At 42.1% G+C, this 22116-nt stretch overlaps 1 protein-coding gene across 10 annotated transcripts in view; it reads left to right on the top strand.

Annotated features, from left to right (window-relative positions):
* The window catches only part of TIAM1 (TIAM Rac1 associated GEF 1), a 443241-nt gene that overhangs the window by 307323 nt on the left and 113802 nt on the right, over nucleotides 1-22116 (top strand). For all 10 annotated transcript variants that reach the window (XM_063702595.1, XM_063702591.1, XM_063702592.1 and 7 more), the window contains 2 exons: nucleotides 879-1326; nucleotides 7435-7607. In XM_063702595.1, coding sequence (XP_063558665.1) covers nucleotides 879-1326; nucleotides 7435-7607 — 621 coding nt within the window. The remainder of the gene's footprint in view (nucleotides 1-878; nucleotides 1327-7434; nucleotides 7608-22116) is intronic.

Below are 22116 nucleotides of genomic sequence, written 5' to 3'. Positions count from 1 at the left end.
GTCTGTCCCGGAAATGTTCAGCTTCAGAGCAGAAGCAGCTTTGGAAGTTCCCAATGTTTTTAAACTGGGAACTGATACCCTCAGTATCTTGGCAGTTGCCCCGAGCTGTCATTTGGCCCTGGGGCAGCAAGTAGCCTGCCCAAGGCTCCTAGCATCCCAGCTTTGAAAGGGCAAGGTAATTGGAGAGCTCAGTGGAGCTGTAGTCCCCACAGACTTATTTAGCACAATGCAGAGTGAGAGGCTGCTTGTTTTCAAGAAGCGAATCTGATTAGAGGATGAGGATTCTTGCCTGCTCCTGGAACACGGGGCCGTGCTGGGTGAGTGGGTGAGGCGGTGCACTAGCTATCTTTTCAGTCACTCCATTATAAAAGAGACTCCTAAGCAGGCCTTTTATTTATTTATTTTTAAAGATATCAGCTATAAAGACCTAGTTATTCATTGTCACCCCCTACGTCTGGAACAATTAACTCATCTGCCTGCAGAATTTCCTGGAGTTCAGGATAAGCTGATGAGGCTGAGGATGCTGGGTTCTCAGCATGGCAGCGGTAGAATCTCAATCGCGAATTTGCCAATTCGTTAATTATCTTAGAGAAATAATAAGCTCTTTGAAGTGTTCCTTATTTCTTTTATATTTCTTGAACATTCCAAATCGTGTGCTCTCATGGAGGGCGGCTGAAGGTTTCCTGAGCAGCTCTGCTGGGTCTGTGCGGGTCCAGGGTTGAGCAGGACGTGGTCCAGGAGCCGTCGGGAGTGGCTGTGCCTTATGCGTATCCCGCTGCTACAGAGCCCTGGCTGGACCCAGGGCTCTTCTCCACGTGACCCTGGGTTCCTTCTCCACGTGACGCTTGTCTTCTTTGCTCTCTCTTTCTGCTCCCAAGGATGTTAATGCAGGCGAGGGCAGTGAGTTTGCAGACAGTGGGATTGAAGGGGCCACTACCGACACGGACCTCCTGTCCAGGCGATCTAATGCCACCAACTCCAGCTACTCACCCACCACAGGCCGGGCCTTTGTGGGCAGCGACAGCGGCAGCAGCTCCACCGGGGATGCGGCTCGTCAGGGGGTGTACGAGAACTTCCGGCGGGAGCTGGAGATGAGCACCACCAACAGCGAGAGCCTGGAGGAGGCCGGCTCGGCGCACAGCGATGAGCAGAGCAGCGGCACCCTGAGCTCTCCGGGCCAGTCGGACATCCTGCTGACCGCCGCACAGGGCACGGTGCGCAAGGCCGGCGCCCTGGCCGTCAAGAACTTCCTGGTGCACAAGAAGAACAAGAAGGTGGAGTCAGCCACCCGGAGGAAGTGGAAGCACTACTGGGTGTCCCTGAAAGGTGAGAGCGGGAGGGCCCCGGCTATGTGCCAAATGCACCAATAGAGGTGCCCCGTTGTGCACATACTCACGGGATGGGTGGGTTTGTTGTTGTTGTTGTTGTTATTATACAGAATTTGAAAATCATACTAATTTAAAACATTTATCATAGTAAGAGCACTTCGCATGAAATCTACCCTCTTATATTTTAAAATGTGCAATATGGCATTATCGACTACAAGTGCAATGTTGTAAGGCAGATTTCTAGAATCTAGTCATCTGGGCTGGGCATAGTGGCTCACACCTGTAATCCCAGCACTTTGGGAGGCTGAGGCAGGAGGTTCACTTGAGCCCAGGAGTTCAAGACCAGCCTGGGCAACATAGCAAGACACCAGCTCGTAATAAACAAACAAACAAATAAATAAGCTAGAACCTATTCATGTGATTTAAGTGAAACTTTATGCCCCCTAATTAGTAACTCTCCCATCCCCACCCCTGCAAATGATGTTTGATTTTCTCTTTTCACAGTTACGCTAGAGGAGCATCTCATGTCTAGTTTTGGCATGTATGCAACTGGTTTCATGACAGTTTCAAAGGATGAGTTCCAAAAAAACCAAATCTTTTTGGACTCATTCAGCTTTTTGTCTTTCAAAGTGACTATTTTGGAGGGAAATTTATTAGCTTGAATTCTATGAAATTGCCATGTTTTAAGGAAAAAATTGGTAGAATAATGTTAATTTCATAGGATTCAACCTGATATTAATGGATTGTATAGACCATCATGTTTATGAAAAAGCCAGTCACTATTTAATAGTCAAACTTTGTGTTTTTGACTGTGTATATATAGATACAGACATGCATGTGTAGATCACTTTATTTTCTGTTTATATAACCATGCTTGTATTTGTTGGTATTTGTTGTCATTTTGCACATTTTCGTGAAGTACATGTACGTATTGTTGCACGTATCTGCATACATCCTGGTAGCCTAGAAAATGTAATATATTTGTGAGCTCTATATTTTAAAAAGAAAAACACTTCTCAAACACACAGAGTTTTCTTCCCAAGCTAGACTTGAAACAGGTTTAATACGTGGCAGGCTAGGTTAGATAGGTCAACAGGATCGATGGAAGGGCACAGGAGGAAGAAGCCTGGGCTTATCAGTATCAAACTAGACCGTTCGATACTGGATTTCACAGACTGTGGTTGGTTTGGGAACATGCAATCCTAGAGACATGGAGCAGCCTAGAGCTCTGCTCAGTGAGGTGAACACAAATGCCTATGCAGTGATGTGCAGGTGCAGGTCAACCCTTGCACAAGTAGGACTTGGGTTGGCCCCATTATTCTTGGTGCCAGCTGTTGCTCAGATGCCTGATGACACAGGAAGGGAGGGTATTAGTCAGGATATAGGTTTTGCTGCATGTGCCAGAGACCCGCAATGCCAATCCCAATGCCATAAGCAAGACAGAACTTTATTTCCCTCCCACCTATCAAAAATAGATGATTTAAGGCTTGTGTGATAACTCTTTTCTATGAAGTCACTCAGAGGCCCTGGCTCCTTCTGAAGTTTTGTTGCTCAGCTATTCCTACAGCATTATCTTTTTCTTTTTCTTTTTCTTTTTTTTTTTCTGTTTGAGACAGGGTCTCACTCTGTCTTCCAGGCTGGAATGCAGTGGCACAGTTATAGCTCACTGCAGCCACAAATTCCTGGGCTCAAGTGATCCTCCTGCTTCAGCCTCCCAAGTAGCTGGGACTACAGGCATGTGCCACCATGCCTGGCTAATGTTTTTATTTTTTGTTGAGACAGGGTCTTACTATGTTGCCCAGGCTCATCTCCAACTTTTGGCCTCAGGCGATCCTCCTGCTTCGGCCTTGGGTTTACAGTTGCATTGGTGCCCGGCCTCCTAGAACATTATCTTTTGATTATTTTTTGCTTAGTGGTCTTGCCTGTGAGACATAGATGTGCATCGTGTGGAAGCATTTTGGAGAACTGCAGTGTTCTTTCTCATGTGTGACGTGCCTTGGCTTAACTTGGAGGTGCTACAGGGTTATGTCTGAGGGGCCTGAATCACACCAGCTGCTCTGCTCTGGGGGAGTGAGAGGAGATGAGGGGAAAGGCTTCTTCCTCTTCCACTTCCCGCTTCTCCCCTAGATGGGCACACCTCTGGACGCTGCAGCCTCTTACCCTTAGCAGCCCATCTTAGCATTCATTTTATTAATTAGTGCCAAGTTCTTAATAGCTTGATCCAAAGATCACCTGCATCACAGCCTCTTGAGGGTCTTTCTGGGTTGTACCCCACACCTGCTGAATCACAAGATTTGGAGGTAGGCCCTGGATGAGTTTGCTGTGGCTGCCATAGCAAAGCACCACAGACTGGATGGTGGAAATAACGGAAATGTATCATCTCACAGTCCTGGAGGCTGGAAATCCAAGATCAAGGTGTTGGCAGGGTTGGTTTCTTCTGAGACTGCTCTCCTTGACTTGGAGATGGCTGTCTTCTTCCGGTGTCTTCACATGGTCTTCCGTTTACTTGTCTATGTTCAAATTCCTTCTTATAATGGCACCATTTATATTGGATCAGGGACCACTCACGTGACCTCATATTATCTTAATTACCTCTTTAAAGGCCCTATTTCCAAATATGATCATATTCTGAGCCAACTGGATTTAGGATGTTTGGAGGACACAATTCAGCCTTCAACAGACCCTGACTTTGTGATTTAAACAAGCTTCCCAGGGGATTCTCACTCTCAGTTTGAGAGCAGCAATGTTAGTGGCGTAAAATAAAAATGATTAGTTGGCTTTTTTTTTACTTGGGACATATCAGAGGGGTTTATTTTGTTTTTGCCATTCCCTCAGAGAGTAAATGACACAGGAAGTCAGGGTGCAGGTGTCCAGGAGCACAGCCCACAGGCCCTTTAGGGAAGGGAGTCTTTACTTTCTTGGTGACGCAGATCTGAGTGACACAACCTGTTGGAATTCAGGCCCAGAACATGGAGCCACCGAGTTCTTTGCTTCATCCTGATGGGTTCCCAGGATTTGTTGACATCCTCAGGGCTTTGTCCTTGCTGCTCAAAAGCAAGACTTGCAGCTGACTTTTTCTTAGCAATGCTTGAATATTGGGAAATAAAAAGCAGAGCATGTTGGAACTGTGGGATAGAGATTTTATTTTTTCCCAAAGATTCTTTCCCATTAGGCAAAGTAATTGATTTTTTTTAAAAAAAGATTTCATTTGGAATTAGTCTCTGGAGTGTTTCCATGGACAACGGAAGAACGTACAGATTATGTTCCAGGGAAGATGAAGGTAAACAGACTTTCACCAGGGAGAACGTGGTTCTCAGATTTGCTGCTTCGCGTTCATCTTAAAATTGGAACAAGTTGATCATGAGTAAAAGCTGATTTTAATCACTTTTGGTGGTGCTTTGTTGTGGATGATTCTAAATCGAAGTTGAAAAATTATACAAACAATTACCTGATGGGACCATACAACATTCACTAGGTGCATGTGTTAGGATTTGTGAGTGTCCCCTAATTCATTATCCACAGGCTTCTTTCTCTCTTCTTAAGCTATGCCAACGTGTGTTGCTCCTTTTATGTTAGGAATCTACTTTTCATTAGTGTTGAATTAGTCGTAAAAACTATTTAGAGCAGGGTTTCTCAACGGTGACACTGTTGACATTTTGTGGATAATTATTTGTTGTGAGGGCTGTCCTGGGCATTGTAGATGCTTAACAGCTTCTTTAGGCTCTGTCCTCTAGATGCCAATAGCACCTTCCCCCAAGTTGTGACAACCAGAAAGGTCACCAGACATTGCCAAGTTTGCCCCATCATAAGAACCTCTGACTTAGAGGAAAACAGTTTCCCCCTCCCATTTTTGTTATTTCTTTATCTCTCTAATCTGTGCTAGCCTAAGGCATGGAAATAGGAGGTACAGATTATTCTGCTTTTTGATACAAGTGTTCCTGAAAAGCCTTGAGATCCTCAAAATCTTTGGGATTTGAGAAAAATAGAGTTGGGGCAGACTACTCTACAGGTATGTATTTAAGTTATACCATGCAACTTTTAAACCCCAAACTAAAAGAAATTAGCTTGGTGTGGTGCCTCACTCCTGTAATCCCAGCACTATAGGAGGCTGAGGCAGGAGGATCACTTGAGGCCAGGAATTTGAGACCAACCTGGGTAACATAGTGAGACCCAGTCTTTACAAAAAAATACACAAATTAGCCAGGTATGGTGGTATATGCCTGTAGTTCCAGCTATTTGGGAGGCTGAGATAGGAGGTTCACTTGAGCCCAGGAGTTCAAGGCTGCAGTGAGCTATGATTGTGCCACTGTACTCCAGCCTGAGCAACAGTGGGACCCCATATCTACAAAAATAATAGTAATAAAAAATAAAAATAACCCTGCAGAACTCCACTAAAATTTTTTAACAGTAAGCAATATAAAACTTTATCTTTCATTTTTATTTTTTTGTGACAGGGTCTTGCTCTGTTTCCCAGGCTGGAGTGCAGTGACATGATCATGGCTCACTGCAGCTTCAACCTCCTGGGCTCAAACAATCCTCCCAGCTCAGCCACCTGAGTCGCTGGAACCGCAGGCATGTCCAGCTGATTTTTTTTATTTTTAGTAGAGACGAGGCCTCACTATATTGTCCACACTGGTGTTGAACTCCTGGGCTCAAGTAATCCTTCCACCTTGACCTCCCAAAGTGCTGCGATTACAGGCATAAGCCACTGTGCCTGGCAAACTTTATCTTTCAAAAAAGCATTAGCATAGGGCTTTACCTTTGAAAAAAGAAGCAACTGTAACTTGAATGGGTAGAAGGAATAATTGAGAATCCTAAATTATGGAGACAAGGACCACAAGTATGAAATCATGATGCTCAGCAGCACCGTGCAATAAGGACTCGTAAGCAGAGCCCATGGTCAAACTGTACCAAGAGAAAAAAAATGTGAAATGAGTGGGCAGGGCATATCAATATGCTACATTCATCTGTGTGGAGGGACGTAGAGTTCAACAGCTATTCTGTGGTAATGTGAAATATTATAGGCTAGGAAAAGTTGCCCTTGAACCAGTGTGACCTTTCCATTGATCTGCATCATTCTACACTACTAATCACATATAAGCAAATTTGCTTGACAGATTCCCATTGTAGCCGAATAGATTGAACTTTCAAGGGTTGTGCAGTTCACAGGAAGTGTGGCACTTGTTTGTGGTAAGGAAAATGGTGAAAATGGATGGACAGCTTATGTTGAAGTTGAGGAAAAGTCATAAAGTTATACCCTGGCTTCCCCTGAAATTGATTTCAGTTAGTTTGGAGTAAATGTTCAGCTCATAAGTGCTATTAAAGTGAGCCTCAAGTTTAGATGATAATGGAAGGAATCTATGGAAGCCATCTTGCCACAAGTCTATAAAATATTCTGTTGCTACTATCTTGTTAGTTTCACAGTGCAGTTATGCATGGACCAGGACTCCGGCTTCTCCCAGGCCTTTGTATGTGTGCCATAGATTTCCTCTTTCAGTAGGAACAAGGGCATGGTTGGCTTCTAGAAAAAAAAAAATTTATAGATAAGATGTTAGACCAAAAATGTATCATTGTTTTTCTTATCCTTAAAGTACTTAACGCTGGTATTATATATTGTTTTATCCAAGGGCATGGTCTGGAAACTAAATACATTTTCTAGATTTTTCTGGTTGCATATCATACGAGACATATTTGAATGGGCTTCAATCGGACGGTAGTGACTTCTGATCCTCACATAGTGCCAGGCAAAGTTCTGGCCTGGAGGACCACGTTTGTATTCGCCTCGGGACAGAGGAGTCACAAGACCCTATGTCTGTGAGGGGACCTGTAATGAATCATTCTAAAACCCAAAGGAAGGGTTTGAGAGAACTTGAGGGCATGCAGGAAGGAATCCCGGGCAGGCTGAGAAGCTACAATTTAAGATCTTTGTCCTTCTTTAGGCCCATCCAAGACTTGAGTCCAAGCCTAGCTCCATTCTCTTTACTTCCTGGGTTCCACGTGCTTTAATTTTCAGCCTCTGACAGGGTGCACGTGTTAGGTTCAACTATGGGTTCTTTTGTTTCCCAAGCACTGAATACTCATGCACACCCCTGTTCTGTTTCCTCAGGATGCACGCTATTTTTCTACGAGAGCGACGGCAGGTCTGGGATAGACCACAACAGCATCCCCAAACACGCTGTCTGGGTGGAGAACAGCATTGTGCAGGCGGTGCCTGAACACCCCAAGAAGGACTTTGTCTTCTGCCTCAGCAATTCCCTGGGTGATGCCTTCCTTTTTCAGGTTTGTTGGGCACTTCCTTTGCAGGGCATTTCAAACCTCTGAACTGGCTACCTTCTTTTCTTGCTTAGGCACCCAGTCTCCCGCCACTGCTTTTTTTTTTTTTTAGTGGTGAGGTTAATCTGTTGCTCATTATAAAAACAAAAACAGTGAATGACAAAATAAACATCTATACTAAATTCCAGGAATAGGTACATTCAGAAGTTTTCCAAGTGAAGGCTAAGGAGGGCTATGAGTTGGATGTGAGAAACTTGCTCTGTTTGTCATGAGTTGAAGGATAGCTTTGTGTGGTCTCAGTACCATTTCTGTTGCATTTAAGAAAGGGATCGTGAATTTCTTCTTTTAGACATGATTTGAGCTGTCAAAAAGTTTTATTTATAGTATGTTCTTTTCTCATATTAATCATAAAGTAAAATAATGACATCTCAGAAATGACTGGCATCACCTAAACAGTTTCTCTTCCTCATCTGATCAGAACTTTCTACTCAGCATCCTTGAATTTCAACATTTTTTTAAAAAAATACTTCTCTGCTAACTGCTTCAGGATTAACATTTTCTTTGATAGGGAATCTTTTGAGTTTGGAATAGTTGTAATATACTCTGCAAGAACTTTTTTGTGTTGTTATGTAGGAAGGCTTTCTTTATTGATTCCATTGAAGAATTATTTTCTCAAACCTTTATTCTGTGCTTCTTATGTGCTCTGCATAGTGCTATTGAGAATACTAAGAAGATTTTGACAGTTCCTCTTTTTTTTTGAGATGAAGCCTTGCTTTGTCACCCATGCTGGAGTGCAGTGGCATGATCTCAGCTCCCTGCAATCTCTGCCTCCCAGGTTCAAGCAATTCTCCTGTCTCAGCCTCTTGGGTAGCTGGGACTATAGGCACCTGCTGCCACGCCTGGCTAATTTCTGTATTTTCAGTAGATACGGGGTTTCACCATATTGGTCAGGCTGGTCTCGAACTCCTGATCTCAGGTGATCCACCCACCTCGGCCTACCAAAGTGCTGGGATTACAGGTGTAAGCCACTGCGCCCAGCTGACAGTTCGTCTTCTTAAAAGTGTTCACATATAACAGAGGGGACAGACATAGCAAATCTTTATAATGTGGTAAAGCCTACCAATGACTATTAAAGGAAGAGCAGGTATAAATCGCATGACAAGGACAGTAAGAATATAACATGCAAGGAGGGGGCTAGAACAAAGGTATAGAGGAAAGAAATAATTTATTTCACCAAGTTTCTGGCTTTGGCTTCAGAAGCTGTTTCTATTTGGACAATGAAAGTAAGAAATATAAAGTGCTAATTTTGATTATATAAAGACAAAGCATCTGTGTTTTCTTTTTTAAAAATCTGTGATGTAAAACACAGAAAGAAGAGTGCACACAACATAAGTGTACTGCTCAGTGAGCTATCATAAAGTAATTATGCAACCACCAACCAGGACAACAAATAGAAGTTTCAGGCACCTAAGCCACCTTCCCCAACCCCACCCCACTCACAAATGCAGCCTACTAGTTGAATTGAGTATGTCTTTTATCATCCAAGCCAGGACACTTTTATTTATCTGGGAATGACTTAATTTCCCCTTCATTTTTGAAGGATAGTTTTGCTGGATATAGAATTCTTAATTGACCATCTTATTTCAGTGCTTTGAAAATCCCACTGCTTTCTGGCCTCCATGGTGTTTGATGAAAAATCAGCTGTTTATCCTATGAGGCTCCCTTGCTGATTTGAAGATCATGACTTTGTCGTTAAACAGTTTGAGTATTATGTTTCTAGGTATCATTCTCTTTGAGTTTACTTTACCTGGAATTTATCGTCTTTCAGATATGTATCTTTTAATACCTTTAAATTTTAAAAATTGTTGTGGGTACTAGTAGCCACAAAATACAATGTGTATATATTTATGGGGTAGTGTCTTTTGGATCTGTAGATTTGTGTGCATGTGTTTGTGTATTTAAATCACATTTGGAAAGTTTTTAGCTATTATTTCTTCAAATAGTCTTCCTGCTCATTTATCTTGCTCCACTCCTTTGGTGACTCCTGTTGTGTTTACATTAGTATGCTTGATGAAGTCCCACAAGCCTCTGAGACTCTGTTCATTTTTTTTTCATTCTATTCCTTAATCTCACTTGATCTGTCATAAGTTCACTGATTCTTTTTTCTTCCAACTCAAATCTGCTGTTGAGCTCTTCTGGTTATTTTTATTTTTTTATATTTATATATAAAATATACATATATATGAAATATACATATATATATATATATATTTTTTTTTTTTTTGAGATGGAGTTTTGCTTTTGTTGCCCAGGCTGGAGTGCAATGGCACAATTTCAGCTCACCACAACCTCTGCCTCCCAGGTTCAAGCAATTCTCCTGCCTCAGCCTCCCAAGCAGCTGGGATTACAGGCATGTGCCACCAACCCCAGCTAATTTTGTGTTTTTTTTTTCTAGTAGAGGTGGGGTTTCTCCATGTTAGTCAGGCTGGTCTCAAACTCCTGACCTCAGGTAATCCACCTGCCTTGGCCTCCCAAAGTGCTGGGATTACAGGCCTGAGCCACTGCACCTGGCCATTTTTTCTTCTCTTTTCTTTTCTTTTCTGTTTTTTTTTTTTTTTGAGACAGAGTCTTGTTCTGTCCCCCAGGCTGCAGTGCAGTGGTGCACTGATTTTGGATCTGACTTTTCTGAGACAGGTTCTATTGACTACTAGAATGTCAATAGAAGCAGTCCTGTTTTGGTCTCCCAACCCACCTTATTGTTGTTTATTGTTTATTTGCATGTCTCATAAATTGCCAAGTCTCTGCTCAGCTAGTTTAATAGTCAGCTAATTATTAGAAAGAGATTTCCTTAAATGTACAGAAGCAATAAGTTTCCTAGTCTTTCCTAAGAACAGAAGTTTGCAAGTTCAAGCCTATCATCAATGCTCAGGCAACTAGCTTCCATCTCTGCCTTAGCCTTCATCTCTGCTTTCACTGAGCTGTAGGGTCAGTAGTGCACTGATCACAGCTCACTGCAGCCTCAGCCTCCTGGGCTGAGCAATCCTCCCAGCTCAGCCTCCTGAATAGCTGGGGCTACAGGTGTGCACCACCACAGCCAGCTAATTTTTTCTATTTTTTGTAGAGATGGAGGTCTCGCTTTATTGCCCAGGGTGGTCTCAAACCCCTGGCCTCAAGTGATCTTCCTGCCTCAGCCTCCTAAAGTGCTGGGATTACAGGCATGAGCCACTGTGCCTGGCCTGGTTCTTTCAAACAAAAGTTATATTTCCTTATTGATATTCTCTATTTAATGTGATATTAGCCTCATACTTTATTTCTTTAGACATGGTTTATTTTAGTTCTTTGAATACGTTCAAAATAGTTGCTTGAAATCTTTGTCTAGTACACTCAACATGGGACTTTTCTGAGACAGTTTCTATTGACTACTTCTTTTTCTATATGTGGGCCATACTTTATTTAATTGTTTTAGAGATAGGGTCTTGCTCTATTACCCAGGCTGGAGTACAGTGGTGCAATCATAGCTCACTGTAACCTTGAACTCCTGGACTCAAGCAATCTTCCCACCTCAGCCTGTCAAGTAGCTGGGACTACAGGTGTACACCACCACACCTGGCTGATTTTTTAAAAATATTTTTTAAAGACAGAATCTTGCTATGTTGCCCAGGCTGGTCTCAAACTCTTGGCTTCAAGCAGTCCTCCCATTTTGGTCTCCCAACCCACTGGGATGATAGGCATGAATCACCATTCCTGGCCCATACTTTATTGTTGTTTGTTGTTTATTTGCATGTCTCATACTTTTTTGGTTTAAATTGTACATTTAAAATAATATAAATGTGGCAACTCTGAAAGCAGATCCACCTCCCGTCCTCCAGGATTTGCTATTGTTGTTGATTATCGGTGGTGATAGTGCCTCTTTGTTTAGTGACTTTCTTAAAATCTGTAAAATATTTAGGCTTTGTTATGTGTGCCCACTGAAGTCTCTGCTCAGCTAGTTTAGTAGTCAGCTAATTATTAGAGAGAGATTTCCTTAAATGTACAGAAGCAATAAGTTTCCTAGTCTTTCCTAAGAACAGAAGTTTGCAAGTTCAAGCACATGATCAACACTCAGGTAACTAGCTTTCATCTCTGCCTTAGCCTTCATCTCTGCTTTCACCAAGCTGTAGGGTCAGTCATAGGGTGAGCTTAGGAACTTCTTGGGACTGTCTGGGCTTGTGGACAGCCTTATACATATTTGTGACTGTATTAGTCAATTCACTAAGACTGTGTTGTGACTGTCTTAGCTGCTAATAAAGACATACCCGAGACTGGGTAATTTATAAGGAAAAGAGGTTTAATGGACTCACAGTTCCACATGGCTGGGGAGGCCTCACCGTCATGGCAGAAGGCAAAGGAGGAGCAAAGTCTTCTTACATGGCAGCAGACAAGAGAGAGCATGTGCAGGGGAACTCCCCTTTATAAAACCACCAGGTTTCATGAGACTTACTATCACGAGAACAGCATGGAAAGACCTGTACCCATGATTTGATTACCTACCACTGGGTCCCTTCCACGACACGTGGGAATTATGGGCACTACAATTGAAGATGAGATTAGGTGGGGACACAGCCAAACCATATCAGTGACCTTCCAGATTCCAAGGACTGTGTCATAGCTTTTCAGAGCCTTTTGTGGAAATCATATTCCCCAACTTTTCCTCAAGTTTCTTTGTCAACTTCTTATTTGTTCGACTGTTATCACTGCTTCAGGCGACTGCAGTGTTAAACAATTGTCATTAATTGTTTTTCACAAGCACCCCCTGGAGTGAAGAGTGTTTGCATGAATGAGGTCTGAGTCAGGTCAAATAGCAACAAGCTATTTGAAGAGGTTTTTCTGGGACCTGCTAGACAGGTCGTTTAGTGATGGTTCTCTGAGAAAGGTATTTTGGGGAAGATGTAGAGATCTACCTTGGAATGCCATGTTTAGTTCCATGTGTCAGACTTGAGGAAGGTTGTTCCCTCCTGTGGTGCTACGCAGCTGGTTTTCATGTGATTGTATAGATGAGGAGACAAAGATGGAAATAGAGCAGTTGAAAATATCACAAAACTTGCTGTTTTTACTGAAGTTCAGCCATTTGTCTTTAATAAATGCAGCTCAGATTGTTGCAGAACTTAGATTAATTTCTGGAATTGTGAAAAAGTTGATTTTGACCATTTTTTACCACTGTTCTTGTTGCTTTTGTGAAGGAATGGCTCTTTGGAAGTTCTTAACCCTCCTACCCCACCCCAATCCCCATTGATGTTGATGGCATTCACCAGGACACTTTTGAGAGTAGAAGCTATTAACAGTTATGCCAATATACCAGGTATAAGCGAGGACAGTCCCAGGCCAACTGGGACGTATAGCAACCATTCCATAGGTACATTTGAGTTGTTCCCAGGTGTTAAGGATCACAAGCAATGTTGTTGTGAGCACTCTTGTACCTGTTCTCAGGTTATGTTTGTCCACATTTCTGTTGGAAAAACACATATACCTAGGAGTGGCATTGCAGGGTCATGGGTTAGGCACATATTCAGGATATGCCAAACAGTTTTCAAAATGATTAATGTAATTTATACTCTCATTAGCAGCCTAGGAGAATTCTAGTTATTCCTCATCTTTGCAAACTTGATATTGAGATTTTTAAAAATCCTTTTTAAGATATTAATATGAAATTGAGCACATATTCATGCGCTTAATGACCATTTCAATATCATCTTTTGTGAAGTGCTTATTTTACTCTCTTGTCCATTTTTTTTCCATCAGAGTTTCTTTGTTAATGATTTATGGCAGCTCTTTGTGTATTTTGTATATCATTGCTGTTGATTATATTCATTGCAAGTATCTTTTTCTAGTCTGTGGCTTGCTTTTTACTCTCTTAATGGTGTCATTTGTTGCAGTGAAACTTAATTGTAGCCCATTCTCACTTCTTAAGCCTTCCTTAATGGGTAATGCTTTGAGTATCTTATTTTTTAAATCTACATGCTATAATGTCATGAAAATTTTCTTGTATATATGTTATAAATAATTGTTTTGGCTGGGCATGGTGGCTCATGCCTGTAATCTCAGCACTTTGGGGGGCCAAGGCAGATCACTGAGCCCAGGAGGTTGTGACCAGCCTGGACAACATGGAAAGACCCTGTCTCTACCAAAAAATAAAAATAAAAATAAAAAAAATTAGCTGGACACGATGGCATCTACCTGTAGTCCCAGCTAGTTGAGAGGCTGAGGTGGGAGGATCACTTGCACCAAGGAGGTCAAGGCTGCAGTGAGCCGTGGTTGCACCATTGCATTCCAGCCTGGGTGGCAGAGCGAGACCCTATCTAAAAAAAAAAAAATTGTTTTTCTGCATCTGACATAGTTTTTATTTGTTAACTAGAAATCTTGCAAATGAGGAAATGTCTAACTACCTGACAGCAACAGTAACATTATTGTGAGATCGGTGGCTATGTTTTACTTAGCCCTTATTGTGTACCACCATCTTAATGTGAGTCACATGTAATTCTTAGAGCAGTAGTTAGTTGGATTATGTATCCACATTTTAATCCATTGATGTGTGTTGTATACCCCATTTGTTGAAGTCGAGGCTTACAAAAGCTAGTAATTGGACCCAAACTCAACTCAAATCAAGCCTATGTTTCTCCAAAGCCTTTTATTGTCTGAGTATACTATTTGTCCTATTACTATTGACCCTAAGAAGAACATGGGCAAGAGTCAGTGGCTACAGTAAAAAGTGACTAGCTTTTTCTCATTTCTACAGTTAAGCTACTCATTGGAAATATTTCTAAAGTGAAACCTGATTTTGGTTATTCTTGCCTCACTACACAGGTTAGATGATTCTCAGATGGATTTCAGAAAGGTTCCCTTAAAAATTTTTTTTTAACCCTCAAGTGGAATCAGAAGGTTTTCTTTTTCACTTATACATTTCTGATGTGAATTCCTTTTGAAAGGACCTTCATGGCCATAAAATTGCTAGTAGAATGTAAATACCCAATAGATCACATGAAATAAACTTTTTTGCATGTGACAACATAGGATCTTATTTTTGAAAACCTTTGTGTCTTCTTGCTATGGTGAAATCTTTATGCCGTTTATGAGGGATAGAGCACAAAAGGAAGCTTTTGGAGGAAATTACTGCTGTTTGGATACCATGAAGGCATTCTCTGCCTTCTGCTTATTATAAATCCATATAACTCTGGAGCAGCCAAATCAGAATGAAACCTGTTTGTAGGGGTGAGGCTAAAGCACAGGCGATCAGCCATGATTATGGAAGTAATGTGTAGGTTATTCCAGCCCCAGGGCTCAATTCAGTGCACACAGTTTCCAGAGCCTGTGTGCTGCTGATTTGACACTGTTACCCAAATACCCACAGATTCACCCATGGAAAGGAGATTCGTGTTACCAACAAAAGTAGAAAAGGAATTTATATGTGTGAGGCCAGGGGAGAGTGGGAATGAGCAGGAATGTTGGAGTCATGTATATGGAAGAAGTGCTATGCTGTCTGCACTATTTTAATTTAAGTTCTTTCCTTCAACTTGAAGCCAGAGACAGTACCTACCACCTACAAAGTACAATTTCCTATTGGGCCTTCATTCATTCATTACCTTAGGATGTCACATACAATTCCAAAAAGCTCACCCGCCTTTATGGTAACATATCCTAATATTAGTTATTAATTTGTCTGTTAAATGCCTTGGGAACACAGCTACCAGGCAAATAAGAAAGACAATAGAGTAGAAAATCATATGCAGTTATATATCTAAAGGGGTATAGAAAATGTTATCTCTAGGAATTGATTGCCTTTTCCTTCCATAGAAAGTTTTCTCATCATTTAGAAAGTCACTTGTGCAAGGGTATTGTATGCATATTAAGAGACTCATATGCCATTAAGTTGAGTTGAAGATTAAGTGTGATAATGATGGTAAGTGTCTGATAGATAGCAAATGCTTAACAGTTACCATTTTAGTAATAAAGAAAAAAAGACTAGTTCCGTGGGCTCCTCTTAAATAAGCATCTTTGCAAAAATTAAGTGTGGCTTCACTGTGAAAAGGCTAAGGTCTTGAGTTTCGTCAGGCTCAAGAGAACTACCTTGGAAGCCATGTCTAGCTGTGTGTGTCAGACTTGAGGAAGGTCATGGCCACATGCCCTGGACAAGGGCAGCCAAGTTAGGGAAAAACCTGTAAATCATCTTTCATAAGGAGGTGTCAAGTGGACTTGTGGTAGAAGAGACTTTAATGGGGATTTGGCATCTTGACCCAGTGCCCCTCTCAAAGGAGGTATGGTCCCTGCAAGACCCTGGCTAACAGGTGAGCCTGCCCACTGGGCAGCCTCTCCCATTCCTGGAGATCTCCCAGCTTTCAACCATCGGTTTTGTTAGTCAGCCCTAAGTCCTAGAAAGTTCTTCATCATGTTGAGATAATATGTTCTTTCTGGTGAGTCTTGCCATTTCTCTTTGTTTCTGTATTCACCCACAGAGTCCTGTGCAAGTCTTCTGCTTATCCTTACTCATCACCTTTTAAATACTTAAAAATGGCTTTCATTTACCTCCTGCCACGTCTCTTTGGGCTACCCTGCCTAAGGTTCCCAAGCCATTCTCCCTGTTCTTACTTGTAAGCGTGCCCAGGCGCTCAGCATCCTGTGTGAGCCTCTGTGTGGTCTGCCCCATGCAGGCTGCAGTGAGGTTCCCGTTGTCCTTGTTTCCTCCAGAGTCAATTCCTTTTATTAAAAGCCACATCAAACTGTTGACTCAGACTGAGCTCGTGGTATCTTAAACCCTCAACATCAATTCTTACCCAACAAGGCCTTCCCCATCTTATTTTAATAGATTTTTTTTTTCAAAAACCCAACTCAGAACTTAAATGTACCTCTTTGATATGTTATCCTTGTGGCTTTTATCCTTCTAATAAACTGTTGAAATCCTCTGGGATCCTTATTTGATCTTCCCTGGTGTTTATATTCCTCTTAACTTCACATTATCCACTGATATGACAAGCTGAGTGCGAGGTCTTCATTCTCTTTGTTGGTTTCCGTGTTGACTTAGTCTGTAGCTAAGTCCTGTTTTCCCCACACCATAGATTATATCCCTGCCCCTAGCCAGCCACTGTAGAAATATTTACCTTTGATTTTGGCATGAATTAGTTGTGGAGAAGGGCCAACTCTAGGATATGTGGAGCCCCAGGCAAATATTTTTTTATGGAGGCTTTATCTATATAAAGAATTTGGCTCACTCCAGATCAACTGTCAGCACCATTCTGGTGGCCCAATCTCAAGCAATCTGGTGAAAGAAATACCACACGGTCTGGTGGGTGCGACTCACTAGCCACAGACTCAAGTTCAAGAGCTTCGGGCATCTTTTTGACACTGAATAGCTGGTACAGGGTGAGAGAGCTCCCTGAAGGGGAGAAACCTCCTGAAACCTCCCCTTCCAGGAGACAGAGGGAGACTTGGAAAATTTCAAGAAAAGCCCTCCAAACTGTGGGACCTCCTGAAGTGCAGAGCCCTGGCAGGGGCCCCACTTGCCTACCTCTTAGGAGACTATTAATGGAGAATGTGGATGTTGAAGTGCAAAATGAATATACAAGGCTGGAAATCAGCTAGATTTTATGCCTTCTTGTGGGTGCCTCAGAGGTTTCCCCACACTGCAGAGGTATAATTGTGGTTGAGCTAGATCTTCTTATACAATTTCTATACTGTTATGTATCATGCAAATTATGTTACTAACTGTATTCTTCCTTTTCTTACATTAGTTTAAATTTGTATTAAATCAATATCAGCATAGTTTAAAAGAATTCAGCTAACATTAAAAGGCTTAAAGTGAAATTATTTTCCTCCTTTTGCCCTCTTCGCCTCATGAAGCTTATTCCCTAGAAGCAACGATACAAAACTACTTTAGCTGATGTTTTTGTTTTCTTGTATTTGCCCTCATTAACATGTTTATACTGCTGTTTCTAATGGATTTTAGATACTACTGACTTTCTATTATGATAGATGAACATTTAGCTGTGTTAGCTATAAATTCTTCTTTCCTCATCTTCCCATATAGGTATATGAACATTTAGGATTAAAGCACTAATCAGTGTTATTACATTGTTATGACCATATAAATAGTATTGGCTGCTGAGTCAAGTAGTGTACTGTAATCTTATTTCTTTTCTGTAACAATTTCTTAATTGTTTTTTTTTTTCTGTAGTTAATGACTGCTCCCTTTTTTTGGGAGGAAGGCTCATATTGCTTATTTTCCTGGTTATGTGGCAGTGATATTTTCTAAATCTCCAGCGTGTTAGATTGTTCATCAGTGATGTTTTCCTTTGAAGCCTGCCCTCCCCTGGCACATTGTCCTGCTCCCATATGGCTGCTCTCCGGGCCTCATGTACAACAGCCTCCCTAGAATTACCAGCTGCTTCGTTTTCATGAAAATAACCTGGAGTAACTTCCTATAAAATGATGCACATTTAAAAATGTCTTCATTCTACCTTTTACTTGCATAAGATTTGAGTAATTTGGAATTTTGGCTTGGAGATCATTTCCCCTTGGTTTAATTATTTTCTGATAATGTTCCCATTTCTGATTAGCATGTTTGTGTTTTATTTTCTTTTTTTTCTCTTTAGCATCATTTCCTTATCACTGGTGTTCTGATCCTTTTTTAGTATATATGCTGCCAAAGCAAGCACAATTTCTTTTCTTTTTTTTGGAGACAGGGTCTCACTCTGTCGCCCAGGCTGGAGTGCAGTGGTGTAATCATGGCTGATGGCAGCCTCAGCCTCCCAAGGCTCAGGTGGTTCTCCCATCTCAGCCTCTTGAATAGCTGGGATGACAGGTGCACACCACCATGCTTTGCTAATTTTTGTGGTTTTTGTAGAGACGGGGTTTTGCCATGTTGCCTAGGCTGGTCTTGAACTCCTGGGGTCAAGTGATCCACCTCCCTCGGCCTCCCGAAGTGCTGGGATTACAGGTTTAAGCCACTGCACCTTGCTGGTGTTCTGATCCTTCATAGTGATTTCCTTCTGTTGACATTTTAATTTTGGTTATTTTTTTTAATTCCTAAAAGAAGCTTTCTCTCCCTCCTTCCCTTCATCCCTCCCTCCCTTCCTTACTTCCTTCCTTCCCCACCTCCTCTCTCCCTTCCTCCTTCCCTCCCTCCCTTCCCCTCTCCTGCTCTCTTTTCAATCTCATTGTTCCTTTTTACTGTAACCTGTACTTTTTGTTCACTTGTTTATAGTTTTAGATTCCCTTGCATCTCCAAGGGTTGTGTAGATTTTAGGGAAGCTTTCTCTGTTTCAGGCATGGCTTCTCCTTTCTCCTAGTACATTTTCTCGTGTGTGCTTTAGTCTCTGCCTTTCATGCTGGGGGCTTTCAGCAGATGTCTGGTGATCCTTGACTGGTCATATTTACATGTGAGATACGAAAAAGCTGCTTATATCATCTGTGCACATTAGAAGTACTGGGACCTTTCATAGCATGGACAGACAGTAAGCGGTCTTGTGGAGAGACTCCGGTTGATGATTATTTGTGAGTCTTTTCTTGGAGGCGACTGAGCTTTGCCAGAGATGAATCCTGCCACTGCCCTTCATCAGGCAGGCTGCCATCTGTTTGTCTCTTTGCAGCACATGGCCCCTGTTTTCCTTGTGTCTGTCTTCCTGGAGTCCAGAGCTTCCCTTCTTCTCCAAAGAATGAACCTGGCGTGGGTGAGGGTGAGAGGGATCCATTATATCACTGTTTTCAGTGGGGGAGGGAAACCTCAAATTTAAAGTTGTCTTTTTTTTTTTTGGGGACGGAGTCTCGCTCTTGTTGCTGAGGCTGGAGTGCAGTGGCGCCATCTTGGCTCACTGCATCCTCTGCCTCCCAGATTCGAGCAATTCTGCCTCAGCCTCCCAAGTAGCTTAGTTTACAGGCATGCACCACTACACCTGGCTAATTTTTGTATTTTTAGTAGAGATGGACTTTCACCATGTTGGTCAGGATGGTCTTGAACTCCTGATCTCAAGTGATCTCACCTCAGCCTCCCAAAGTGCTGGGATTACAGGCGTGAGCCACCATGCCTGGCCTTAAGTTCTCTTTACAGATATTAAAAATAATAGCTTAAATAAGTCTTATGTAAACACAATATGATGAGTATAGAATCAACAAGAAAAAAGCCTTTTCAGAATTCACACTGGAGCTTTATTCCTATCTAGCCTCTTAAAAAATGGTAACTTTCTTTTTTTTCTCTTTTAAAATGAAAGCATTTGACCTACTTTACAATTATTCTTGTGCTTCTATAAACTTGAATTATCTCAAATTTTAGTTTCCTAGATTTGGCATATATTCCCTAGTATTTCTCGTGTTTAAAATGAATTTCCCTTTTCCTGCCACTTACATAAACCATTGATTATCTGAAATCACCAAGTGTCCTCCATGCCGTTGGATAATTGAAGCTGGATCTATTTAAATACATAATGAAGCCCTGAGCTTCATCTTATCTCTGCACTCAAAGGGGCTGTTACACAAAATGCATTTTTTTGCTGATTATATTTGTCTGTTGGCAAGAACTTTGCTTATTCCCTTCACCGAACTGTATACAGTATTTATAGCATCTCCAGAAGGCAAAGGAAGAATCACAGAATTCACTCTCTCTTTACCTGTCTGCTGCTGTTTGTTTAATGGAAGGTGATTTATGGTTAGCAAGTTGAGAGGGCACCATTGGGTGGTCTCTCCTTCCTGCCTTCTTGGCCTCTGAATTCTGACGAAGGGACCCATCATGAATCTGATGTCCCTAACTAACCTCACCCGGTTCAAGAAGGGGAGGCAAGGTTAGTGGCTTCGGATGGCTTTTTCTAGCATGTCAGAATTTAAATCCTGGAGAGACCTTGAGGAACAACATTGTGTCAGGTCAGGAGTCCACTGTGAGCAGTTGAGGTGTTAGGCCAGTAAATGGTCATGAAATGTTGCAAGACTTTTCTCCACCCAACTAGCTTTTGAAAGCAGTCAGTGGAGAGTTCGTCTTCTCTTATGGACACATAGCTCCCTGTGTGCCACTGCAAAGGGACAAACTGCAGAAAAGCTCATTTATTGAATTGTCCTTCTGAGAAATTGATTTGGCTTCATGATAGAGAATGGTAGGGACTGTTGTTTTATTTAGACAAGACAGTGGGAGCAAAAGTTCTCTCTAATGGAACTGCCTTCAGCCATTGACAGGTTTTTAAAAAGTTTGGGGGGCTGAGGCATACTTAATAGTTAAAAGGGCTGATGGCTAAATGTTTCATACAGCTGTCATCACACATTTCTATATATGCTTCTCTAGGTTTTGGGGATTGTTATGCTTTTTCTCTTTTTATTTTATAATTATTTTTTCTTTTAAATTGAGGTACACCACACATAAAATTTACCATCTAGCCATTTTGCAGTGGACAGTTGAGTGGCATTAAGTACAATTACCCTGTTGTGCAACTATCACCATTATTCATCACCAGAACTTTTTTTTTTTGTGAGATGGAGTCTCTCTCTGTTGCCCAGGCTAGAGTACAGTGGCGTAATCTCGGCTCACTACAACCTCCGCCTCCCGGGTTCAAGCGATTTTGTGCCTCAGCCTCCCGAGTAGCTAGGACTACAGGCATGTGCCACCATGCCCAGCTAATTTTTGTATTGTTAGTAGAGACGGGGTTTCACCACGCTCAGGCTGGTCTCGAACTCCTGGCCTGAAGTGATTCGCCCACCTTGGCCTCCCAAAGTGCTGGGACTACAGGCATGAACCATTCCGCCTGGCCCATAACTCTTTTTCATCATGCAAAGCTTAAATGCGGTCCCCATTACATAACAACATTCCATATCCCCTTCACTCCGGCCCCTAGCAACCACTGTCTTTCTTTATAAGTTCCAGGATAGCTGCTTTGCCAAAATTAAATATATACCATTCAAAGGGTGTTTAACTTTGGTCAGCTTCCTTTGTTTTTCCTTCTTACGTGGAAGACAAACGTCAACTCTCTGACATCAGAATGGATTGTGTTGCTATTGGCTGAATTTGGCTGGGGTCCTCACAGGGGAAAGAAGACCCACTTTCATTAAATAAGGAGAGCAAAAGGCTGCTGTTCCACAGAACATACCAGATTATGGTCTTTCTTGGGGTTCCAAGTGCACTACACAGACTCCGTTATGTTTGAGGCATCCCCTGTTTTGCAATGGAATTCTTACTTTGCTGGTAGATCAGTCAGGATGGATAGAATTAGGCTGAAGTAAGGAGCACTTAAATCTCAGCGGCTTAACATGCTTTCTCCTTCCTGGCATGATCGAGGCTGGCTCCAGAGCCGTACTCATCCTAGACTCTTATGGATCCAGGCAGACAGAAGCTCTATCTTGACACAGTGCTTCTGTGACTGTGGCAACGGGGCAAGAATGGGGCGAATCAGGCTTTTGTTGAGTAGTGATGTCACTTCTACTCACATTTTACTGGCCAAAGCCAAGTGCTATGGCCATGCCTGGCTTCAGAGGGGGCCAGAAAGTTCTGTTCTCCCATATTCCTAGAATGAGA

The sequence above is a fragment of the Gorilla gorilla genome, chromosome 22 (assembly GCF_029281585.2).
Source record: "Gorilla gorilla gorilla isolate KB3781 chromosome 22, NHGRI_mGorGor1-v2.1_pri, whole genome shotgun sequence".
Lineage (NCBI taxonomy): Eukaryota > Metazoa > Chordata > Mammalia > Primates > Hominidae > Gorilla > Gorilla gorilla.
Note: the sequence above shows the minus strand (reverse complement) of the source record. Positions and strands in the feature narration are given on the sequence as shown.